This window comes from Oncorhynchus keta, chromosome 27, assembly GCF_023373465.1.
Source record: "Oncorhynchus keta strain PuntledgeMale-10-30-2019 chromosome 27, Oket_V2, whole genome shotgun sequence".
Classification (NCBI taxonomy): Eukaryota; Metazoa; Chordata; class Actinopteri; order Salmoniformes; family Salmonidae; genus Oncorhynchus; species Oncorhynchus keta.
This window is the reverse complement of record NC_068447.1, coordinates 4,495,287-4,519,556: the sequence shown is the minus strand read 5'-3', so window position 1 is coordinate 4,519,556 and position 24,270 is coordinate 4,495,287. Positions and strand designations below refer to the sequence as shown.

Below are 24,270 nucleotides of genomic sequence, written 5' to 3'. Positions count from 1 at the left end.
ACCTGTTGACACACAGCACACCTGTTGACACACAACACGCCTGTTGACACACGACACACCTGTTGACACACGACACACCTGTTGACACACGACACACCTGTTGACACACAACACACCTGTTGACACACAGCACACCTGTTGACACACAACACACCTGTTGACACACAACACACCTGTTGACACACAACACACCTGTTGTTACGTTGGACACCTACTGACCTTAACAAAAAATTATGAAATATATATTTTATGTATTGCTAAAATAAAGATTTCAGGAAATTCAAGCAGGCACCAACATTACTACAAGATAAAACATCTCAATCAAGCCTGGTGGTCTTCATATGTTTTGATGAAACTGATCAATCTATCAATACCTAGAATCTAAATACTGTTGATCAGAATATCGATCAATACCTAGAATCTAAATACTGTTGATCAGAATATAGATCAATACCTAGAATCTAAATACTGTTGAACAGAATATAGATCAATACCTAGAATCTAAATACTGTTGATCAGAATATCGATCAATACCTAGAATCAAGATACTGTTGAACAGAATATCGATCAATACCTAGAATCTAAATACTGTTGAACAGAATATCGATCAATACCTAGAATCAAGATACTGTTGAAGAGAATATCGATCAATACCTAGAATCTAAATACTGTTGATCAGAATATCAATCAATACCTAGAATCAAGATACTGTTGAAGAGAATATCGATCAATACCTAGAATCTAAATACTGCTGAACAGAATATAGATCAATACCTAGAATCTAAATACTGTTGATCAGAATATAGATCAATACCTAGAATCAAGATACTGTTGAAGAGAATATCGATCAATACCTAGAATCTAAATACTGCTGAACAGAATATAGATCAATACCTAGAATCAAGATACTGTTGAACAGAATATCAATCAATAACATTTTCATATGATTCTGTATTTCTGTACCTACAGTATCTACTGTAAATCGATCATATATATCACTCTGTGTTTCTGTACAGAACTGACTGTTAATTGATCCTATATCATTCTGTTCCTGGTCAGAATTTACCCCCAAAAAATCAATCATATATTGTGTTCCTGTACAGCATTTACTGTAAGTGGATCTTTCATCAAAAGATACATTAACATATGTTGACCTCAATTTCACAGTTACATTACACAGATGGGGGAAAAGAGTTACCAGATCACTTCGGTACAAGCTAACACGATTACACTGAAGGGAAATGAGTACAATGCATTCTGTGCTTCTATATGAATAAAACCACAGAGGAAGAAGAAGGGAAAGAGCTTCAGGGGGACCACATATGATGAGGGGGGATATCTAGACCGGTCTCAAAGCGCCACAGAGAAGGAGTTCTGATCTGGGATCAGTTTAGCCTTTTAGATCATAATCAATAATATTATATGGACAGAGGGGCAATAGGTTATAGACAATAAACGACTCACCCCCATTGGCGAAGTCCTGTGAGGCGATGACAAAGCCAAACCCCTCCCCTGGCCGTCTCCGTAGCTCCACCTCCTGACCCATGACTGACACCCGGGCCCTTCCCCCTCTACCGTCCACCGGGCCCTTGGCCATGGCCCCCAGCCCCAACCTCCCTTTTCCCCCACCTCCAGGGGGCATGGCTGGAGGCCCAGGGTCACCACCCTCCTCCATCCCTAGCCAGTCCCTGGGCTCCAGGGTGATGGTTACCGGGACTGAGTCCAGGAAGGAGGTACTCTGGACCAAGGAGGGGAGTTCAGTGGAGGGTGAGGCTGGGGCGAGGCCACTGTGGCTGGGGGGGAGGTGCAGGGGCATCAAGGCATCTGAGGTGGCGGTGGAAGGCAAGTCGGATGGGGATGGGAGGCCGTGAGAGAGGGAAGAGGGGCCAAGCGGAGAGGGGAAGGGTTTGTAGAGGTTAGGGGAGACAGGAGAGAGGAAGGACCCTGGAGAGAGAGAGACAAAGAGAGAGACAAAGAGAAAGAGAGAAGAGAAAATACCTTAGCCATAACAATAATGATTTACCATTTCCAACAGCAACATTATAGATTCAAAAAGCTTTATTGTCCCAACATTAGGCAATAGGCATTATACCTAGTGTTGTTTTCATTTGTGTGTTACATACTAACGTTCCACTGTTTTGAATAATAAGACAGCAGTGCAGTTCATCTACTCACCACATTAAAAAGTCATTAATGAACCCAACACAGAGAGAACTAAATCTCTGAGGTGAATCCATCCTGTACTTTGTACACAGTAACCTGGTCTGGAAGCTAAAGTGGTTCCTGCTTCAATGGGAGGATCCTCAACACTACTTCTCGTATTGTTCCCCAGGTACTGAAGTTACGTTAAGAGTATTTAAACCTAAAGTACTGAAGTTACTTGTAAAAACTTCTTAGGGCTGAAATTCCGTTTAACGGGATCGCTATGACAACAGCCAGTGAAAGTGCAGGGCGACAAATTCAAAACAACAGAAATCTCTTCATTAAAATTCCTCGAAACATAGAAGTATCTTATACGGTTTTAAAGGTAAACTTGTTGTTAATCCCACCACAGTGTCCGATTTCAAATAGGCTTTACAGCGAAAGCACCACAATCAATTATGTTAGGTCACCGCCAAGTCCCAGAAAAACACAGCCATTTTTCCAACCAAAGAGATGAGACACAAAAAGCACAAATAGAGATAAAATGAATCACTAACCTTTGATGATCTTCATCAGATGACACTCATAGGACTTCATGTTACACAATACATGTATGTTTTGTTCGATAAAGTTCATATTTATATCCAAACATCTCAGTAAACATTGGAGCGTTATGTTCAGTAGTTCCAAAAACATCTAATGGTTTTGCAGAGAGCCACATCATTTTACAGAAATACTCATTATAGATGTTGATGAAAATACAAGTGTTATATATGGAATTATAGATACACTTCTCCTTAAGAGTATGTAAACCTAAAGTACTGAAGTCACATTAAGAGTATTTCAACCTGAAGTACTGAAGTCACATTAAGAGTATTTCAACCTAACGTGTTGAAGTCACAAACAGTATTTCAACCTAAAGTACTGAAGTCACATTAAGAGTATTTCAACCTGAAGTACTGAAGTCACATTAAGAGTATTTCAACCTAAAGTACTGGAGCTAGATGTTCATTAAGAGTATTTAAAAAGGAAGAAAATCTGGATGAGGGTACTGCACCAAGGCTATCAACAGCAGTAGTATTACCAGTATTTATATACAGTAGGTAAATATAGTGTACTTGTAGTAGTAATATTAGTGTATTTGTGGTAGTAGTAGTAGTAATATTAGTATTACTAGTATTTATATTGGTAAATACAGTGTATTTTTGGTCGTAATAGTAATATTATTTATACAGGATAATGTGCTCACCTCCTCTGTCAACCAACAGCATTACTTCTCCCTGCTTGATGCGCTCTTGAAGGACCCTCTGCATCTTCAATGTTAAAACAGGGCAACATTATTATACAGGTCAACATTATCATACAGGTCAACATTATTATATAGGTCAACATTATCATACAGGTCAACATTATCATACAGGTCGACATTATTATATAGGTCAACATTATCATACAGGCCAACATTATCATACAGGTCGCCATTATTATACAGGTCAACATTATTATACAGGTCGACATTATTATACAGGTCGACATTATTATACAGGTCAACATTATCATACCGGTCAACATTATTAAACAGGTCTACATTATTATAAAGGTCAACATTATTATAGAGGTCAACATTATCATACAGGTCAACATTATTATATAGGTCAACATTATTATACAGGTCAACATTATTATACAGGTCGACATTATTATAAAGGTCAACATTATTATACAGGTCAACATTATTATACAGGTCAACATTATTATATAGGTCAACATTATTATACAGGTCAACATTATTATACAGGTCGACATTATTATACAGGTCAACATTATTATAAAGGTCAACATTATTATACAGGTCAACATTATTATACAGGTCAACATTATTATATAGGTCAACATTATTATACAGGTCAACATTATTATACAGGTCGACATTATTATATAGGTCAACATTATTATACAGGTCAACATTATTATACAGGTCAACATTATTATACAGGTCAACATTATTATACAGGTCAACATTATTATACAGGTCAACATTATTATAGAGGTCAACATTATTATACAGGTCAACATTATTATAAAGGTCAACATTATTATACAGGTCAACATTATTAAACAGGTCAACATTATTATAGAGGTCAACATTATTATACAGGTCAACATTATTATAAAGGTCAACATTATTATACAGGTCAACATTATTATAGAGGTCAACATTATTATACAGGTCAACATTATTATAAAGGTCAACATTATTATACAGGTCAACATTAACACAGGTCAACATTATTATACAGGTCAACATTATTAAACAGGTCAACATTATTATACAGGTCGACATTATTATACAGGTCAACATTAACACAGGTCAACATTATTATACAGGTCAACATTATTATACAGGTCAACATTAACACAGGTCAACATTATTATACAGGTCAACATTATTAAACAGGTCAACATTATTATACAGGTCAACATTATTAAACAGGTCAACATTATTATACAGGTCAACATTATTATACAGGTCAACATTATTATAAAGGTCAACATTATTATACAGGTCAACATTATTATACAGGTCAACATTATTAAACAGGTCAACATTATTATACAGGTCAACATTATCATACAGGTCAACATTATTATACAGGTCAACATTATTATACAGGTCAACATTATTATACAGGTCAACATTATTATAAAGGTCAACATTATTATACAGGCCAACATTATTAAACAGGTCAACATTATTATAAAGGTCAACATTATTATACAGGCCAACATTATTAAACAGGTCAACATTATCATACAGGTCAACATTATTATACAGGTCAACATTATCCTACAGGTCAACATTATTATACAGGTCAACATTATCCTACAGGTCAACATTATCATACAGGTCAACATTATTATAAAGGTCAACATTATTATATAGGTCAACATTATTATAAAGGTCAACATTATTATATAGGTCAACATTATTAAACAGGTCAACATTATCATACAGGTCAACATTATTATACAGGTCAACATTAACACAGGTCAACATTATTAAACAGGTCAACATTATTATACAGGTCAACATTAACACAGGTCAACATTATTAAACAGGTCAACATTATTATACAGGTCAACATTAACACAGGTCAACATTATTAAACAGGTCAACATTATTAAACAGGTCAACATATTGGTTAATTTACATCTCACACTAAAGGGACACATCACATGAAGGTATTCTAACATCTAGTAAACCTTACAACTTCCTGTCATCTAGTAAACCTTACAACTTCCTGTCATCTGGTAAACCTTACAACTTCCTGTCATCTGGTAAACCTTACAACTTCATGTCATCTAGTAAACCTTACAACTTCATGTCATCTAGTAAACCTTACAACTTCCTGTCATCTAGTAAACCTTACAACTTCCTGTCATCTGGTAAACCTTACAACTTCCTGTCATCTAGTAAACCTTACAACTTCCTGTCATCTAGTAAACCTTACAACTTCCTGTCATCTAGTAAACCTTACAACTTCCTGTCATCTAGTAAACCTTACAACTTCCTGTCATCTGGTAAACCTTACAACTTCCTGTCATCTGGTAAACCTTACAACTTCCTGTCATCTAGTAAACCTTACAACTTCCTGTCATCTAGTAAACCTTACAACTTCCTGTCATCTCGTAAACCTTACAACTTCATGTCATCTAGTAAACCTTACAACTTCATGTCATCTAGTAAACCTTACAACTTCCTGTCATCTAGTAAACCTTACAACTTCCTGTCATCTAGTAAACCTTACAACTTCCTGTCATCTAGTAAACCTTACAACTTCCTGTCATCTAGTAAACCTTACAACTTCCTGTCATCTAGTAAACCTTACAACTTCCTGTCATCTGGTAAACCTTACAACTTCCTGTCATCTGGTAAACCTTACAACTTCCTGTCATCTAGTAAACCTTACAACTTCCTGTCATCTAGTAAACCTTACAACTTCCTGTCATCTCGTAAACCTTACAACTTCATGTCATCTAGTAAACCTTACAACTTCATGTCATCTAGTAAACCTTACAACTTCCTGTCATCTAGTAAACCTTACAACTTCCTGTCATCTAGTAAACCTTACAACTTCCTGTCATCTAGTAAACCTTACAACTTCATGTCATCTAGTAAACCTTACAACTTCCTGTCATCTAGTAAACCTTACAACTTCCTGTCATCTAGTAAACCTTACAACTTCATGTCATCTAGTAAACCTTACAACTTCATGTCATCTAGTAAACCTTACAACTTCATGTCATCTAGTAAACCTTACAACTTCCTGTCATCTAGTAAACCTTACAACTTCATGTCATCTAGTAAACCTTACAACTTCATGTCATCTAGTAAACCTTACAACTTCCTGTCATCTAGTAAACCTTACAACTTCATGTCATCTAGTAAACCTTACAACTTCATGTCATCTAGTAAACCTTACAACTTCCTGTCATCTAGTAAACCTTACAACTTCCTGTCATCTAGTAAACCTTACAACTTCCTGTCATCTAGTAAACCTTACAACTTCCTGTCATCTAGTAAACCTTACAACTTCCTGTCATCTAGTAAACCTTACAACTTCCTGTCATCTAGTAAACCTTACAACTTCCTGTCATCTAGTAAACCTTACAACTTCCTGTCATCTAGTAAACCTTACAACTTCCTGTCATCTAGTAAACCTTACAACTTCCTGTCATCTAGTAAACCTTACAACTTCCTGTCATCTAGTAAACCTTACAACTTCCTGTCATCTAGTAAACCTTACAACTTCCTGTCATCTAGTAAACCTTACAACTTCATGTCTCTAGTAAACCTTACAACTTCCTGTCATCTAGTAAACCTTACAACTTCCTGTCATCTAGTAAACCTTACAACTTCCTGTCATCTAGTAAACCTTACAACTTCCTGTCATCTAGTAAACCTTACAACTTCCTGTCATCTAGTAAACCTTACAATCTCTAGTAAACCTTACAACTTCCTGTCATCTAGTAAACCTTACAACTTCCTGTCATCTAGTAAACCTTACAACTTCCTGTCATCTAGTAAACCTTACAACTTCCTGTCATCTAGTAAACCTTACAACTTCCTGTCATCTCGTAAACCTTACAACTTCATGTCATCTAGTAAACCTTACAACTTCATGTCATCTAGTAAACCTTACAACTTCCTGTCATCTAGTAAACCTTACAACTTCCTGTCATCTAGTAAACCTTACAACTTCCTGTCATCTAGTAAACCTTACAACTTCCTGTCATCTAGTAAACCTTACAACTTCATGTCATCTAGTAAACCTTACAACTTCCTGTCATCTAGTAAACCTTACAACTTCACGTCATCTAGTAAATCTTACAACTTCCTGTCATCTAGTAAACATTACAACTTCCTGTCATCTAGTAAACATTACAACTTCCTGTCATCTAGTAAACCTTACAACTTCCTGTCATCTAGTAAACATTACAACTTCCTGTCATCTAGTAAACATTACAACTTCCTGTCATCTAGTAAACCTTACAACTTCATGTCATCTAGTAAACCTTACAACTCTTCTGTCTTTCTGTGTCATTCCAAATGCCAATAAGATTACTCAATGTTGTCAGAATAAACTTACTCCAGAGATTGATGATTACTATTGAGGGTTGCTGAAATAAATGACAATCAACCTCATAACCAAACCAAATGACGATCTGTAACCGTAGAGCTGTCTCCGAAGCCAGTCCTTCTGTACCTGAGCGAAGCTGAGACTCTGCACGTCAGCTCCATCGATCTTCACTATAGCATCCCCTGTCTGCAGGGAGGAGCACTGCCTTCTGTCCCAGACCCTCTTCACCAGGGCCAGCTGCCCCCCCTTCCCCCCCGCCGTCACACTGAACCCCATCCCGCCCCCCTCACTCCTCCCCAGGGGCACAGGGAGCAGCTCCCCTCCTCCAGACCCTACAGGTACACCCTCGCTGGTCGGGCTGTGGCTCACCCGGGGGTGGGCGCTTGCGGGGCAGCCGTTGAAACCGCAAGGGGGGACCTCCGTATGCGGGCCGGCCATGAGGGACGTCTGGGGCACGGGAGGCCGCTGGCAGGGGGCACCAGGAGTGGTGGCGGTGCCCACCTCCGGCTGGGACAGGGAGATGGGCAGGGTGGAGGTGGAGAGGTCACTCCGATGGTGGACCATGGAGGAGGAGGTGGGGAGGGAGTTACCATTATAGCGCATCAGAGACCATCTGAGAGGGAAGAGGAGGAAGAGGAGGAAGAGGAGGAAGAGGAGGAAGAGAGGAGTTAATGAGATTATGTACCCGACTGATACACAAACACATGAAACTAAGAACTGTGAACCGCACATCTGATCTGATTGGCTGTTGCACTTTGTGTTCGAACCATAGGCAGCACTTTTCTCTCATATCATCAAATCAATTTATATAGCCCTTCTAACATCAGCTAACATCAGCTGATGTCTCAAAGTGCTGTGCAGAAACCCAGCCTAAAACCCCAAAACAGCAAGCAATGCAGGTGTAGAAGCACGGTGGCTAGGAAAAACTCCCTAGAAAGGCCAAAACTGAGGAAGAAACCTAGAGAGGAACCAGGCTATGAGGGGTGGCCAGTCCTCTTCTGGCTGTGCCAGGTTGAGATTATAAACCTAGAGAGGAACCAGGCTATGAGGGGTGGCCAGTCCTCTTCTGGCTGTGCCGGGTTGAGATTAGAAACCTAGAGAGGAACCAGGCTATGAGGGGTGGCCAGTCCTCTTCTGGCTGTGCCGGGTTGAGATTAGAAACCTAGAGAGGAACCAGGCTATGAGGGGTGGCCAGTCCTCTTCTGGATGTGCCGGGTGGAGTTTAGAAACCTAGAGAGGAACCAGGCTATGAGGGATGGCCAGTCCTCTTCTAGATGTGCCGGGTGGAGATTAGAAACCTAGAGAGGAACCAGGCTATGAGGGGTGGCCAGTCCTCTTCTGGATGTGCCGGGTGGAGTTTAGAAACCTAGAGAGGAACCAGGCTATGAGGGGTGGCCAGTCCTCTTCTGGCTGTGCCGGGTTGAGATTAGAAACCTAGAGAGGAACCAGGCTATGAGGGGTGGCCAGTCCTCTTCTGGATGTGCCGGGTGGAGTTTAGAAACCTAGAGAGGAACCAGGCTATGAGGGATGGCCAGTCCTCTTCTAGATGTGCCGGGTGGAGATTAGAAACCTAGAGAGGAACCAGGCTATGAGGGGTGGCCAGTCCTCTTCTGGATGTGCCGGGTGGAGTTTAGAAACCTAGAGAGGAACCAGGCTATGAGGGATGGCCAGTCCTCTTCTAGATGTGCCGGGTGGAGATTAGAAACCTAGAGAGGAACCAGGCTATGAGGGGTGGAGATTAGAAACCTAGAGAGGAACCAGGCTATGAGGGGTGGCCTGTCCTCTTCTGGCTGTGCCAGGTGGAGATTAGAAACCTAGAGAGGAACCAGGCGATGAGGGGTGGCCAGTCCTCTTCTGGCTGTGCCGGGTAGAGATTAGAAACCTAGAGAGGAACCAGGCTATGAGGGGTGGCCAGTCCTCTTCTGGCTGTGCCGGGTGGAGATTAGAAACCTAGAGAGGAACCATGCGATGAGGGGTGGCCAGTCCTCTTCTGGCTGTGCCGGGTGGAGATTAGAAACCTAGAGAGGAACCATGCGATGAGGGGTGGCCAGTCCTCTTCTGGCTGTGCCAGGTGGAGATTAGAAACCTAGAGAGGAACCAGGCTATGAGGGGTGGCCAGTCCTCTTCTGGATGTGCCGGGTGGAGTTTAGAAACCTAGAGAGGAACCAGGCTATGAGGGATGGCCAGTCCTCTTCTAGATGTGCCGGGTGGAGATTAGAAACCTAGAGAGGAACCAGGCTATGAGGGGTGGCCAGTCCTCTTCTGGATGTGCCGGGTGGAGTTTAGAAACCTAGAGAGGAACCAGGCTATGAGGGATGGCCAGTCCTCTTCTGGCTGTGCCGGGTGGAGATTAGAAAACTAGAGAGGAACCAGGCTATGAGGGGTGGAGATTAGAAACCTAGAGAGGAACCAGGCTATGAGGGGTGGCCAGTCCTCTTCTGGCTGTGCCGGGTGGAGATTAGAAAACTAGAGAGGAACCAGGCTATGAGGGGTGGAGATTAGAAACCTAGAGAGGAACCAGGCTATGAGGGGTGGCCAGTCCTCTTCTGGCTGTGCCGGGTTGAGATTAGAAACCTAGAGAGGAACCAGATGATGAGGGGTGGCCAGTCCTCTTCTGGCTGTGTCGGGTGGAGATTAGAAACCTAGAGAGGAACCAGGCGATGAGGGGTGGCCAGTCCTCTTCTGGCTGTGCCGGGTGGAGATTAGAAACCTAGAGAGGAACCAGGCTATGAGGGGTGGCCAGTCCTCTTCTGGCTGTGCCAGGTGGAGATTAGAAACCTAGAGAGGAACCAGGCTATAAGGGGTGGGCCAGTCCTCTTCTGGCTGTGCCAGGTGGAGATTAGAAACCTAGAGAGGAACCAGGCTATGAGGGGTGGCCAGTCCTCTTCTGGCTGTGCCGGGTGGAGATTAGAAACCTAGAGAGGAACCAGGCTATGAGGGGTGTCCAGTCCTCTTCTGGATGTGCCAGGTGGAGATTAGAAACCTAGAGAGGAACCAGGCTATGAGGGGTGGGCCAGTCCTCTTCTGGCTGTGCCAGGTGGAGATTAGAAACCTAGAGAGGAACCAGGCTATGAGGGGTGGGCCAGTCCTCTTCTGGCTGTGCCAGGTGGAGATTAGAAACCTAGAGAGGAACCAGGCTATGAGGGGTGGCCAGTCCTCTTCTGGCTATGCCGGGTGGAGATTAGAAACCTAGAGAGGAACCATGCGATGAGGGGTGTCCAGTCCTCTTCTGGCTGTGCCGGGTGGAAATTAGAAACCTAGAGAGAAACCAGGCGATGAGGTTGGTTGCCAGTCCTCTTCTGGCTGTGCCAGGTGGAGATTAGAAACCTAGAGAGGAACCAGGCGATGAGGGGTGGCCAGTCCTCTTCTGGCTGTGCCGGGTGGAGATTAGAAACCTAGAGAGGAACCAGGCGATGAGGGGTGTCCAGTCCTCTTCTGGCTGTGCCGGGTGGAGATTAGAAACCTAGAGAGGAACCATGAGATGAGGGGTGTCCAGTCCTCTTCTGGCTGTGCCGGGTGGAGATTAGAAACCTAGAGAGGAACCAGGCCATGAGGGGTGGCCAGTCCTCTTCTGGCTGTGCCAGGTGGAGATTAGAAACCGAGAGAGGAACCTAGAGAGGAACCAGGCGATGAGGGGTGTCCAGTCCTCTTCTGGCTGTGCCGGGTGGAGATTTGAAACCTAGAGAGGAACCAGGCCATGAGGGGTGGCCAGTCCTCTTCTGGCTGTGCCAGGTGGAGATTAGAAACCTAGAGAGGAACCTAGAGAGGAACCAGGCGATGAGGGGTGTCCAGTCCTCTTCTGGCTGTGCCGGGTGGAGATTAGAAACCTAGAGAGGAACCAGGCGATGAGGGGTGTCCAGTCCTCTTCTGGCTGTGCCAGGTGGAGATTAGAAACCTAGAGAGGAACCAGGCGATGAGGGGTGGCCAGTCCTCTTCTGGCTGTGCCAGGTGGAGATTAGAAACCTAGAGAGGAACCATGCGATGAGAGGTGGCCAGTCCTCTTCTGGCTGTGCCAGGTGGAGATTAGAAACCTAGAGAGGAATCAGGCTATGAGGGGTGGCCAGTCCTCTTCTGGCTGTGCCGGGTTGAGATTATAAACTTAGAGAGGAACCAGGCTATGAGGGGTGGGCCAGTCCTCTTCTGGCTGTGCCGGGTGGAGATTATAAACCTAGAGAGGAACCAGGCGATGAGGGGTGGCCAGTCCTCTTCTGGCTGTGCCAGGTGGAGATTAGAAACCTAGAGAGGAACCAGGCTCTGAGGGGTGGCCAGTCCTCTTCTGGCTGTGCCGGGTGGAGATTAGAAACCTAGAGAGGAACCAGGCGATGAGAGGTGGCCAGTCCTCTTCTGGCTGTGCCGGGTGGAGATTAGAAACTTAGAGAGGAACCAGGCTCTGAGGGGTGGCCAGTCCTCTTCTGGCTGTGCCGGGTGGAGATTAGAAACCTAGAGAGGAACCAGGCGATGAGAGGTGGCCAGTCCTCTTCTGGCTGTGCCGGGTGGAGATTAGAAACCTAGAGAGGAACCAGGCTCTGAGGGGTGGCCAGTCCTCTTCTGGCTATGCCGGGTTGAGATTATAAACTTAGAGAGGAACCAGGCCATGAGGGGTGGCCAGTCCTCTTCTGGCTGTGCCAGGTGGAGATTAGAAACCGAGAGAGGAACCTAGAGAGGAACCAGGCGATGAGGGGTGTCCAGTCCTCTTCTGGCTGTGCCGGGTGGAGATTTGAAACCTAGAGAGGAACCAGGCCATGAGGGGTGGCCAGTCCTCTTCTGGCTGTGCCAGGTGGAGATTAGAAACCTAGAGAGGAACCTAGAGAGGAACCAGGCGATGAGGGGTGTCCAGTCCTCTTCTGGCTGTGCCGGGTGGAGATTAGAAACCTAGAGAGGAACCAGGCGATGAGGGGTGTCCAGTCCTCTTCTGGCTGTGCCAGGTGGAGATTAGAAACCTAGAGAGGAACCAGGCGATGAGGGGTGGCCAGTCCTCTTCTGGCTGTGCCAGGTGGAGATTAGAAACCTAGAGAGGAACCATGCGATGAGGGGTGGCCAGTCCTCTTCTGGCTGTGCCAGGTGGAGATTAGAAACCTAGAGAGGAATCAGGCTATGAGGGGTGGCCAGTCCTCTTCTGGCTGTGCCGGGTTGAGATTATAAACTTAGAGAGGAACCAGGCTATGAGGGGTGGGCCAGTCCTCTTCTGGCTGTGCCGGGTGGAGATTATAAACCTAGAGAGGAACCAGGCGATGAGGGGTGGCCAGTCCTCTTCTGGCTGTGCCAGGTGGAGATTAGAAACCTAGAGAGGAACCAGGCTCTGAGGGGTGGCCAGTCCTCTTCTGGCTGTGCCGGGTGGAGATTAGAAACCTAGAGAGGAACCAGGCGATGAGAGGTGGCCAGTCCTCTTCTGGCTGTGCCGGGTGGAGATTAGAAACTTAGAGAGGAACCAGGCTCTGAGGGGTGGCCAGTCCTCTTCTGGCTGTGCCGGGTGGAGATTAGAAACCTAGAGAGGAACCAGGCGATGAGAGGTGGCCAGTCCTCTTCTGGCTGTGCCGGGTGGAGATTAGAAACCTAGAGAGGAACCAGGCTCTGAGGGGTGGCCAGTCCTCTTCTGGCTATGCCGGGTTGAGATTATAAACTTAGAGAGGAACCAGGCTATGAGGGGTGGGCCAGTCCTCTTCTGGCTGTGCCGGGTGGAGATTATAAACCTAGAGAGGAACCAGGCGATGAGGGGTGGCCAGTCCTCTTCTGGCTGTGCCAGGTGGAGATTAGAAACCTAGAGAGGAACCAGGCTATGAGGGGTGGCCAGTCCTCTTCTGGCTGTGCCGGGTGGAGATTAGAAACCTAGAGAGGAACCAGGCGAACCAGTCCTCTTCTGGCTGTGCGGGTTGAGATTAGAAACCTAGAGAGGAACCAGATGATGAGGGGTGGCCAGTCCTCTTCTGGCTGTGTCGGGTGGAGATTAGAAACCTAGAGAGGAACCAGGCGATGAGGGGTGGCCAGTCCTCTTCTGGCTGTGCCGGGTTGAGATTAGAAACCTAGAGAGGAACCAGATGATGAGGGGTGGCCAGTCCTCTTCTGGCTGTGTCGGGTGGAGATTAGAAACCTAGAGAGGAACCAGGCGATGAGGGGTGGCCAGTCCTCTTCTGGCTGTGCCGGGTGGAGATTAGAAACCTAGAGAGGAACCAGGCTATGAGGGGTGGCCAGTCCTCTTCTGGCTGTGCCAGGTGGAGATTAGAAACCTAGAGAGGAACCAGGCTATAAGGGGTGGGCCAGTCCTCTTCTGGCTGTGCCAGGTGGAGATTAGAAACCTAGAGAGGAACCAGGCTATGAGGGGTGGCCAGTCCTCTTCTGGCTGTGCCGGGTGGAGATTAGAAACCTAGAGAGGAACCAGGCTATGAGGGGTGTCCAGTCCTCTTCTGGATGTGCCAGGTGGAGATTAGAAACCTAGAGAGGAACCAGGCTATGAGGGGTGGGCCAGTCCTCTTCTGGCTGTGCCAGGTGGAGATTAGAAACCTAGAGAGGAACCAGGCTATGAGGGGTGGGCCAGTCCTCTTCTGGCTGTGCCAGGTGGAGATTAGAAACCTAGAGAGGAACCAGGCTATGAGGGGTGGCCAGTCCTCTTCTGGCTATGCCGGGTGGAGATTAGAAACCTAGAGAGGAACCATGCGATGAGGGGTGTCCAGTCCTCTTCTGGCTGTGCCGGGTGGAAATTAGAAACCTAGAGAGAAACCAGGCGATGAGGGGTTGCCAGTCCTCTTCTGGCTGTGCCAGGTGGAGATTAGAAACCTAGAGAGGAACCAGGCGATGAGGGGTGGCCAGTCCTCTTCTGGCTGTGCCGGGTGGAGATTAGAAACCTAGAGAGGAACCAGGCGATGAGGGGTGTCCAGTCCTCTTCTGGCTGTGCCGGGTGGAGATTAGAAACCTAGAGAGGAACCATGAGATGAGGGGTGTCCAGTCCTCTTCTGGCTGTGCCGGGTGGAGATTAGAAACCTAGAGAGGAACCAGGCCATGAGGGGTGGCCAGTCCTCTTCTGGCTGTGCCAGGTGGAGATTAGAAACCGAGAGAGGAACCTAGAGAGGAACCAGGCGATGAGGGGTGTCCAGTCCTCTTCTGGCTGTGCCGGGTGGAGATTAGAAACCTAGAGAGGAACCAGGCCATGAGGGGTGGCCAGTCCTCTTCTGGCTGTGCCAGGTGGAGATTAGAAACCTAGAGAGGAACCTAGAGAGGAACCAGGCGATGAGGGGTGTCCAGTCCTCTTCTGGCTGTGCCGGGTGGAGATTAGAAACCTAGAGAGGAACCAGGCGATGAGGGGTGTCCAGTCCTCTTCTGGCTGTGCCAGGTGGAGATTAGAAACCTAGAGAGGAACCAGGCGATGAGGGGTGGCCAGTCCTCTTCTGGCTGTGCCAGGTGGAGATTAGAAACCTAGAGAGGAACCATGCGATGAGAGGTGGCCAGTCCTCTTCTGGCTGTGCCAGGTGGAGATTAGAAACCTAGAGAGGAATCAGGCTATGAGGGTGGCCAGTCCTCTTCTGGCTGTGCCGGGTTGAGATTATAAACTTAGAGAGGAACCAGGCTATGAGGGGTGGGCCAGTCCTCTTCTGGCTGTGCCGGGTGGAGATTATAAACCTAGAGAGGAACCAGGCGATGAGGGGTGGCCAGTCCTCTTCTGGCTGTGCCAGGTGGAGATTAGAAACCTAGAGAGGAACCAGGCTCTGAGGGGTGGCCAGTCCTCTTCTGGCTGTGCCGGGTGGAGATTAGAAACCTAGAGAGGAACCAGGCGATGAGAGGTGGCCAGTCCTCTTCTGGCTGTGCCGGGTGGAGATTAGAAACCTAGAGAGGAACCAGGCTCTGAGGGGTGGCCAGTCCTCTTCTGGCTGTGCCGGGTGGAGATTAGAAACCTAGAGAGGAACCAGGCGATGAGAGGTGGCCAGTCCTCTTCTGGCTGTGCCGGGTGGAGATTAGAAACCTAGAGAGGAACCAGGCCTGAGGGGTGGCCAGTCCTCTTCTGGATGCCGGGTTGAGACCTTAGAGAGGAACCAGGCCATGAGGGGTGGCCAGTCCTCTTCTGGCTGTGCCAGGTGGAGATTAGAAACCTAGAGAGGAACCAGGCGATGAGGGGTGTCCAGTCCTCTTCTGGCTGTGCCGGGTGGAGATTTGAAACCTAGAGAGGAACCAGGCCATGAGGGGTGGCCAGTCCTCTTCTGGCTGTGCCAGGTGGAGATTATAAACCTAGAGAGGAACCTAGAGAGGAACCAGGCGATGAGGGGTGTCCAGTCCTCTTCTGGCTGTGCCGGGTGGAGATTAGAAACCTAGAGAGGAACCAGGCGATGAGGGGTGTCCAGTCCTCTTCTGGCTGTGCCAGGTGGAGATTAGAAACCTAGAGAGGAACCAGGCGATGAGGGGTGGCCAGTCCTCTTCTGGCTGTGCCAGGTGGAGATTAGAAACCTAGAGAGGAACCATGCGATGAGGGGTGGCCAGTCCTCTTCTGGCTGTGCCAGGTGGAGATTAGAAACCTAGAGAGGAATCAGGCTATGAGGGGTGGCCAGTCCTCTTCTGGCTGTGCCGGGTTGAGATTATAAACTTAGAGAGGAACCAGGCTATGAGGGGTGGGCCAGTCCTCTTCTGGCTGTGCCGGGTGGAGATTATAAACCTAGAGAGGAACCAGGCGATGAGGGGTGGCCAGTCCTCTTCTGGCTGTGCCAGGTGGAGATTAGAAACCTAGAGAGGAACCAGGCTCTGAGGGGTGGCCAGTCCTCTTCTGGCTGTGCCAGGTGGAGATTAGAAACCTAGAGAGGAACCAGGCTCTGAGGGGTGGCCAGTCCTCTTCTGGCTGTGCCAGGTGGAGATTAGAAACCTAGAGAGGAACCAGGCTCTGAGGGGTGGCCAGTCCTCTTCTGGCTGTGCCGGGTGGAGATTAGAAACCTAGAGAGGAACCAGGCGATGAGAGGTGGCCAGTCCTCTTCTGGCTGTCGGGTGGAGATTAGAAACCTAGAGAGGAACCAGGCTCTGAGGGGTGGCCAGTCCTCTTCTGGCTATGCCGGGTTGAGATTATAAACTTAGAGAGGAACCAGGCTATGAGGGGTGGGCCAGTCCTCTTCTGGCTGTGCCGGGTGGAGATTATAAACCTAGAGAGGAACCAGGCGATGAGGGGTGGCCAGTCCTCTTCTGGCTGTGCCAGGTGGAGATTAGAAACCTAGAGAGGAACCAGGCTATGAGGGGTGGCCAGTCCTCTTCTGGCTGTGCCGGGTGGAGATTAGAAACCTAGAGAGGAACCAGGCGATGAGGGTTGGCCAGTCCTCTTCTGGCTGTGCCGGGTTGAGATTAGAAACCTAGAGAGGAACCAGATGATGAGGGGTGGCCAGTCCTCTTCTGGCTGTGTCGGGTGGAGATTAGAAACCTAGAGAGGAACCAGGCGATGAGGGGTGGCCAGTCCTCTTCTGGCTGTGCCGGGTTGAGATTAGAAACCTAGAGAGGAACCAGATGATGAGGGGTGGCCAGGTGGAGATTAGAAACCTAGAGAGGAACCAGGCGATGAGGGGTGGCCAGTCCTCTTCTGGCTGTGCCGGGTGGAGATTAGAAACCTAGAGAGGAACCAGGCTATGAGGGGTGGCCAGTCCTCTTCTGGCTGTGCCAGGTGGAGATTAGAAACCTAGAGAGGAACCAGGCTATGAGGGGTGGGCCAGTCCTCTTCTGGCTGTGCCAGGTGGAGATTAGAAACCTAGAGAGGAACCAGGCTATGAGGGGTGGCCAGTCCTCTTCTGGCTGTGCCGGGTGGAGATTAGAAACCTAGAGAGGAACCAGGCTATGAGGGGTGTCCAGTCCTCTTCTGGATGTGCCAGGTGGAGATTAGAAACCTAGAGAGGAACAAGGCTATGAGGGGTGGGCCAGTCCTCTTCTGGCTGTGCCAGGTGGAGATTAGAAACCTAGAGAGGAACCAGGCTATGAGGGGTGGGCCAGTCCTCTTCTGGCTGTGCCGGGTGGAGATTAGAAACCTAGAGAGGAACCATGCGATGAGGGGTGGCCAGTCCTCTTCTGGCTGTGCCAGGTGGAGATTAGAAACCTAGAGAGGAACCAGGCGATGAGGGGTGGCCAGTCCTCTTCTGGCTGTGCCGGGTGGAGATTAGAAACCTAGAGAGGAACCATGCGATGAGGGGTGTCCAGTCCTCTTCTGGCTGTGCCGGGTGGAGATTAGAAACCTAGAGAGAAACCAGGTGATGAGGGGTTGCCAGTCCTCTTCTGGCTGTGCCAGGTGGAGATTAGAAACCTAGAGAGGAACCAGGCGATGAGTAGTGGCCAGTCCTCTTCTGGCTGTGCCGGGTGGAGATTAGAAACCTAGAGAGGAACCAGGCGATGAGGGGTGTCCAGTCCTCTTCTGGCTGTGCCGGGTGGAGATTAGAAACCGAGAGAGGAACCATGAGATGAGGGGTGTCCAGTCCTCTTCTGGCTGTGCCGGGTGGAGATTAGAAACCTAGAGAGGAACCAGGCCATGAGGGGTGGCCAGTCCTCTTCTGGCTGTGCCAGGTGGAGATTAGAAACCTAGAGAGGAACCTAGAGAGGAACCAGGCGATGAGGGGTGTCCAGTCCTCTTCTGGCTGTGCCGGGTGGAGATTAGAAACCTAGAGAGGAACCAGGCCATGAGGGGTGGCCAGTCCTCTTCTGGCTGTGCCAGGTGGAGATTAGAAACCTAGAGAGGAACCTAGAGAGGAACCAGGCGATGAGGGGTGTCCAGTCCTCTTCTGGCTGTGCCGGGTGGAGATTAGAAACCTAGATAGGAACCAGGCGATGAGGGGTGTCCAGTCCTCTTCTGGCTGTGCCGGGTGGAGATTAGAAACCTAGAGAGGAACCATGCGATGAGGGGTGGCCAGTCCTCTCCTGGCTGTGCCAGGTAGAGATTAGAAACCTAGAGAGGAACCAGGCGATGAGGGGTGGCCAGTCCTCTTCTGGCTGTGCCGGGTTGAGATTATAAACTTAGAGAGGAACCAGGCTATGAGGGGTGGGCCAGTCCTCTTCTGGCTGTGCCGGGTGGAGATTATAAACCTAGAGAGGAACCAGGCGATGAGGGGTGGCCAGTCCTCTTCTGGCTGTACCGGGTGGAGATTATAAACCTAGAGAGGAACCAGGCGATGAGGGGTGGCCAGTCCTCTTCTGGCTGGGCCAGGTGGAGATTAGAAACCTAGAGAGGAACCAGGCTATGAGGGGTGGCCAGTCCTCTTCTGGCTGTGCCGGGTGGAGATTAGAAACCTAGAGAGGAACCAGGCTATGAGGGGTGTCCAGTCCTCTTCTGGATGTGCCAGGTGGAGATTAGAAACCTAGAGAGGAACCAGGCTATGAGGGGTGGGCCAGTCCTCTTCTGGCTGTGCCAGGTGGAGATTAGAAACCTAGAGAGGAACCAGGCTATGAGGGGTGGCCAGTCCTCTTCTGGCTGTGCCGGGTGGAGATTAGAAACCTAGAGAGGAACCATGAGATGAGGGGTGGCCAGTCCTCTTCTGGCTGTGCCGGGTGGAGATTAGAAACCTAGAGAGGAACCAGGCGATGACGGGTGGCCAGTCCTCTTCTGGCTGTGCCGGGTGGAGATTAGAAACCTAGAGAGGAACCAGGCGATGAGGGGTGTCCAGTCCTCTTCTGGCTGTGCCGGGTGGAGATTATAAACCTAGAGAGGAACCAGGCGATGAGGGGTGGCCAGTCCTCTTCTGGCTGGGCCAGGTGGAGATTAGAAACCTAGAGAGGAACCAGGCTATGAGGGGTGGGCCAGTCCTCTTCTGGCTGTGCCAGGTGGAGATTAGAAACCTAGAGAGGAACCAGGCGATGACGGGTGGCCAGTCCTCTTCTGGCTGTGCCAGGTGGAGATTAGAAACCTAGAGAGGAACCAGGCGATGAGGGGTGGCCAGTCCTCTTCTGGCTGTGCCGGGTGGAGATTAGAAACCTAGAGAGGAACCAGGCGATGAGGGGTGGCCTGTCCTCTTCTGGCTGTGCCGGGTGGAGATTAGAACCCTAGAGAGAAACCAGGTGATGAGGGGTGGCCAGTCCTCTTCTGGCTGTGCCGGGTGGAGATTAGAAACCTAGAGAGGAACCATGCGATGAGGGGTGGCCAGTCCTCTTCTGGCTGTGCCAGGTGGAGATTAGAAACCTAGAGAGGAACCAGGCGATGAGGGGTGGCCAGTCCTCTTCTGGCTGTGCCGGGTGGAGATTAGAAACCTAGAGAGGAACCAGGCGATGAGGGGTGGCCTGTCCTCTTCTGGCTGTGCCGGGTGGAGATTAGAACCCTAGAGAGAAACCAGGTGATGAGGGGTGGCCAGTCCTCTTCTGGCTGTGCCAGGTGGAGATTATAAACCTAGAGAGGAACCAGGCAATGAGGGGTGTCCAGTCCTCTTCTGGCTGTGCCAGGTGGAGATTAGAAACCTAGAGAGGAACCTAGAGAGGAACCAGGCGATGAGGGGTGTCCAGTCCTCTTCTGGCTGTGCCGGGTGGAGATTAGAAACCTAGAGAGGAACCAGGCTCTGAGGGGTGGGCCAGTCCTCTTCTGGCTGTGCCGGGTGGAGATTAGAAACCTAGAGAGGAACCAGGCGATGAGGGGTGGCCTGTCCTCTCCTGGCTGTGCCAGGTGGAGATTATAAACCTAGAGAGGAACCAGGCGATGAGGGGTGGCCAGTCCTCTTCTGGCTGTGCCAGGTGGAGATTAGAAACCTAGAGAGGAACCATGCGATGAGGGGTGGCCAGTCCTCTTCTGGCTGTGCCGGGTGGAGATTATAAACCTAGAGAGGAACCAGGCGATGAGGGGTGGCCAGTCCTCTTCTGGCTGTGCCAGGTGGAGATTAGAAACCTAGAGAGGAACCAGGCGATGAGGGGTGGCCAGTCCTCTTCTGGCTGTGCCGGGTGGAGATTAGAAACCTAGAGAGGAACCAGGCGATGAGGGGTGTCCAGTCCTCTTCTGGCTGTGCCGGGTGGAGATTAGACACCTAGAGAGGAACCATGAGATGAGGGGTGTCCAGTCCTCTTCTGGCTGTGCCGGGTGGAGATTAGAAACCTAGAGAGGAACCAGGCGATGAGGGGTGGCCAGTCCTCTTCTGGCTGTGCCAGGTGGAGATTAGAAACCTAGAGAGGAACCAGGCGATGAGGGGTGGCCAGTCCTCTTCTGGCTGTGCCAGGTGGAGATTAGAAACCTAGAGAGGAACCAGGCTATGAGGGGTGGCCAGTCCTCTTCTGGCTGTGCCGGGTGGAGATTAGAAACCTAGAGAGGAACCATGAGATGAGGGGTGGCCAGTCCTCTTCTGGCTGTGCCGGGTGGAGATTAGAAACCTAGAGAGGAACCAGGCGATGACGGGTGGCCAGTCCTCTTCTGGCTGTGCCGGGTGGAGATTAGAAACCTAGAGAGGAACCATGCGATGAGGGGTGGCCAGTCCTCTTCTGGCTGTGCCAGGTGGAGATTAGAAACCTAGAGAGGAACCAGGCGATGAGGGGTGGCCAGTCCTCTTCTGGCTGTGCCGGGTGGAGATTAGAAACCTAGAGAGGAACCAGGCGATGAGGGGTGGCCAGTCCTCTTCTGGCTGTGCCAGGTGGAGATTATAAACCTAGAGAGGAACCAGGCAATGAGGGGTGTCCAGTCCTCTTCTGGCTGTGCCAGGTGGAGATTAGAAACCTAGAGAGGAACCTAGAGAGGAACCAGGCGATGAGGGGTGTCCAGTCCTCTTCTGGCTGTGCCGGGTGGAGATTAGAAACCTAGAGAGGAACCAGGCTCTGAGGGGTGGGCCAGTCCTCTTCTGGCTGTGCCGGGTGGAGATTAGAAACCTAGAGAGGAACCAGGCGATGAGGGGTGGCCTGTCCTCTCCTGGCTGTGCCAGGTGGAGATTATAAACCTAGAGAGGAACCAGGCGATGAGGGGTGGCCAGTCCTCTTCTGGCTGTGCCAGGTGGAGATTAGAAACCTAGAGAGGAACCATGCGATGAGGGGTGGCCAGTCCTCTTCTGGCTGTGCCAGGTGGAGATTAGAAACCTAGAGAGGAACCAGGCGATGAGGGGTGGCCAGTCCTCTTCTGGCTGTGCCGGGTGGAGATTATAAACCTAGAGAGGAACCAGGCGATGAGGGGTGGCCAGTCCTCTTCTGGCTGTGCCAGGTGGAGATTAGAAACCTAGAGAGGAACCAGGCGATGAGGGGTGGCCAGTCCTCTTCTGGCTGTGCCGGGTGGAGATTAGAAACCTAGAGAGGAACCAGGCGATGAGGGGTGTCCAGTCCTCTTCTGGCTGTGCCGGGTGGAGATTAGACACCTAGAGAGGAACCATGAGATGAGGGGTGTCCAGTCCTCTTCTGGCTGTGCCGGGTGGAGATTAGAAACCTAGAGAGGAACCAGGCGATGAGGGGTGGCCAGTCCTCTTCTGGCTGTGCCAGGTGGAGATTAGAAACCTAGAGAGGAACCAGGCGATGAGGGGTGGCCAGTCCTCTTCTGGCTGTGCCAGGTGGAGATTAGAAACCTAGAGAGGAACCTAGAGAGGAACCAGGCGATGAGGGGTGTCCAGTCCTCTTCTGGCTGTGCCAGGTGGAGATTATAAACCTAGAGAGGAACCAGGCAATGAGGGGTGTCCAGTCCTCTTCTGGCTGTGCCAGGTGGAGATTAGAAACCTAGAGAGGAACCTAGAGAGGAACCAGGCGATGAGGGGTGTCCAGTCCTCTTCTGGCTGTGCCGGGTGGAGATTAGAAACCTAGAGAGGAACCATGCGATGAGGGGTGGCCAGTCCTCTTCTGGCTGTGCCAGGTGGAGATTAGAAACCTAGAGAGGAACCAGGCGATGAGGGGTGGCCAGTCCTCTTCTGGCTGTGCCGGGTGGAGATTATAAACCTAGAGAGGAACCAGGCGATGAGGGGTGGCCAGTCCTCTTCTGGCTGTGCCAGGTGGAGATTAGAAACCTAGAGAGGAACCAGGCGATGAGGGTGGCCAGTCCTCTTCTGGCTGTGCCGGGTGGAGATTAGAAACCTAGAGAGGAACCAGGCGATGAGGGGTGTCCAGTCCTCTTCTGGCTGTGCCGGGTGGAGATTAGACACCTAGAGAGGAACCATGAGATGAGGGGTGTCCAGTCCTCTTCTAGCTGTGCCGGGTGGAGATTAGAAACCTAGAGAGGAACCAGGCGATGAGGGGTGGCCAGTCCTCTTCTGGCTGTGCCAGGTGGAGATTAGAAACCTAGAGAGGAACCAGGCGATGAGGGGTGGCCAGTCCTCTTCTGGCTGTGCCAGGTGGAGATTAGAAACCTAGAGAGAACCTAGAGAGGAACCAGGCGATGAGGGGTGTCCAGTCCTCTTCTGGCTGTGCCAGGTGGAGATTATAAACCTAGAGAGGAACCAGGCAATGAGGGGTGTCCAGTCCTCTTCTGGCTGTGCCAGGTGGAGATTAGAAACCTAGAGAGGAACCTGGAGAGGAACCAGGCGATGAGGGGTGTCCAGTCCTCTTCTGGCTGTGCCGGGTGGAGATTAGAAACCTAGAGAGGAACCAGGCGATGAGGGGTGTCCAGTCCTCTTCTGGCTGTGCCGGGTGGAGATTAGACACCTAGAGAGGAACCATGAGATGAGGGGTGTCCAGTCCTCTTCTGGCTGTGCCGGGTGGAGATTAGAAACCTAGAGAGGAACCAGGCGATGAGGGGTGGCCAGTCCTCTTCTGGCTGTGCCAGGTGGAGATTAGAAACCTAGAGAGGAACCAGGCGATGAGGGGTGGCCAGTCCTCTTCTGGCTGTGCCAGGTGGAGATTAGAAACCTAGAGAGGAACCTAGAGAGGAACCAGGCGATGAGGGGTGTCCAGTCCTCTTCTGGCTGTGCCAGGTGGAGATTATAAACCTAGAGAGGAACCAGGCAATGAGGGGTGTCCAGTCCTCTTCTGGCTGTGCCAGGTGGAGATTAGAAACCTAGAGAGGAACCTAGAGAGGAACCAGGCGATGAGGGGTGTCCAGTCCTCTTCTGGCTGTGCCGGGTGGAGATTAGAAACCTAGAGAGGAACCATGCGATGAGGGGTGGCCAGTCCTCTTCTGGCTGTGCCAGGTGGAGATTAGAAACCTAGAGAGGAACCAGGCGATGAGGGGTGGCCAGTCCTCTTCTGGCTGTGCCGGGTGGAGATTATAAACCTAGAGAGGAACCAGGCGATGAGGGGTGGCCAGTCCTCTTCTGGCTGTGCCAGGTGGAGATTAGAAACCTAGAGAGGAACCAGGCGATGAGGGGTGGCCAGTCCTCTTCTGGCTGTGCCGGGTGGAGATTAGAAACCTAGAGAGGAACCAGGCGATGAGGGGTGTCCAGTCCTCTTCTGGCTGTGCCGGGTGGAGATTAGACACCTAGAGAGGAACCATGAGATGAGGGGTGTCCAGTCCTCTTCTAGCTGTGCCGGGTGGAGATTAGAAACCTAGAGAGGAACCAGGCGATGAGGGGTGGCCAGTCCTCTTCTGGCTGTGCCAGGTGGAGATTAGAAACCTAGAGAGGAACCAGGCGATGAGGGGTGGCCAGTCCTCTTCTGGCTGTGCCAGGTGGAGATT

General features: G+C 49.8%; 1 protein-coding gene across 2 annotated transcripts in view; it reads right to left on the bottom strand.

Annotated features, from left to right (window-relative positions):
* The window catches only part of LOC118382142 (uncharacterized), an 80,117-nt gene that overhangs the window by 39,019 nt on the left and 16,828 nt on the right, over nucleotides 1–24,270 (bottom strand). For both annotated transcript variants that reach the window (XM_052481299.1, XM_052481300.1), the window contains exons 4-6: nucleotides 8,154–8,397; nucleotides 3,392–3,455; nucleotides 1,465–1,944 (exon numbers count right to left, since the gene is read on the bottom strand). In XM_052481299.1, the coding sequence (XP_052337259.1) occupies nucleotides 1,465–1,944; nucleotides 3,392–3,455; nucleotides 8,154–8,397 (788 nt within the window). The remainder of the gene's footprint in view (nucleotides 1–1,464; nucleotides 1,945–3,391; nucleotides 3,456–8,153; nucleotides 8,398–24,270) is intronic.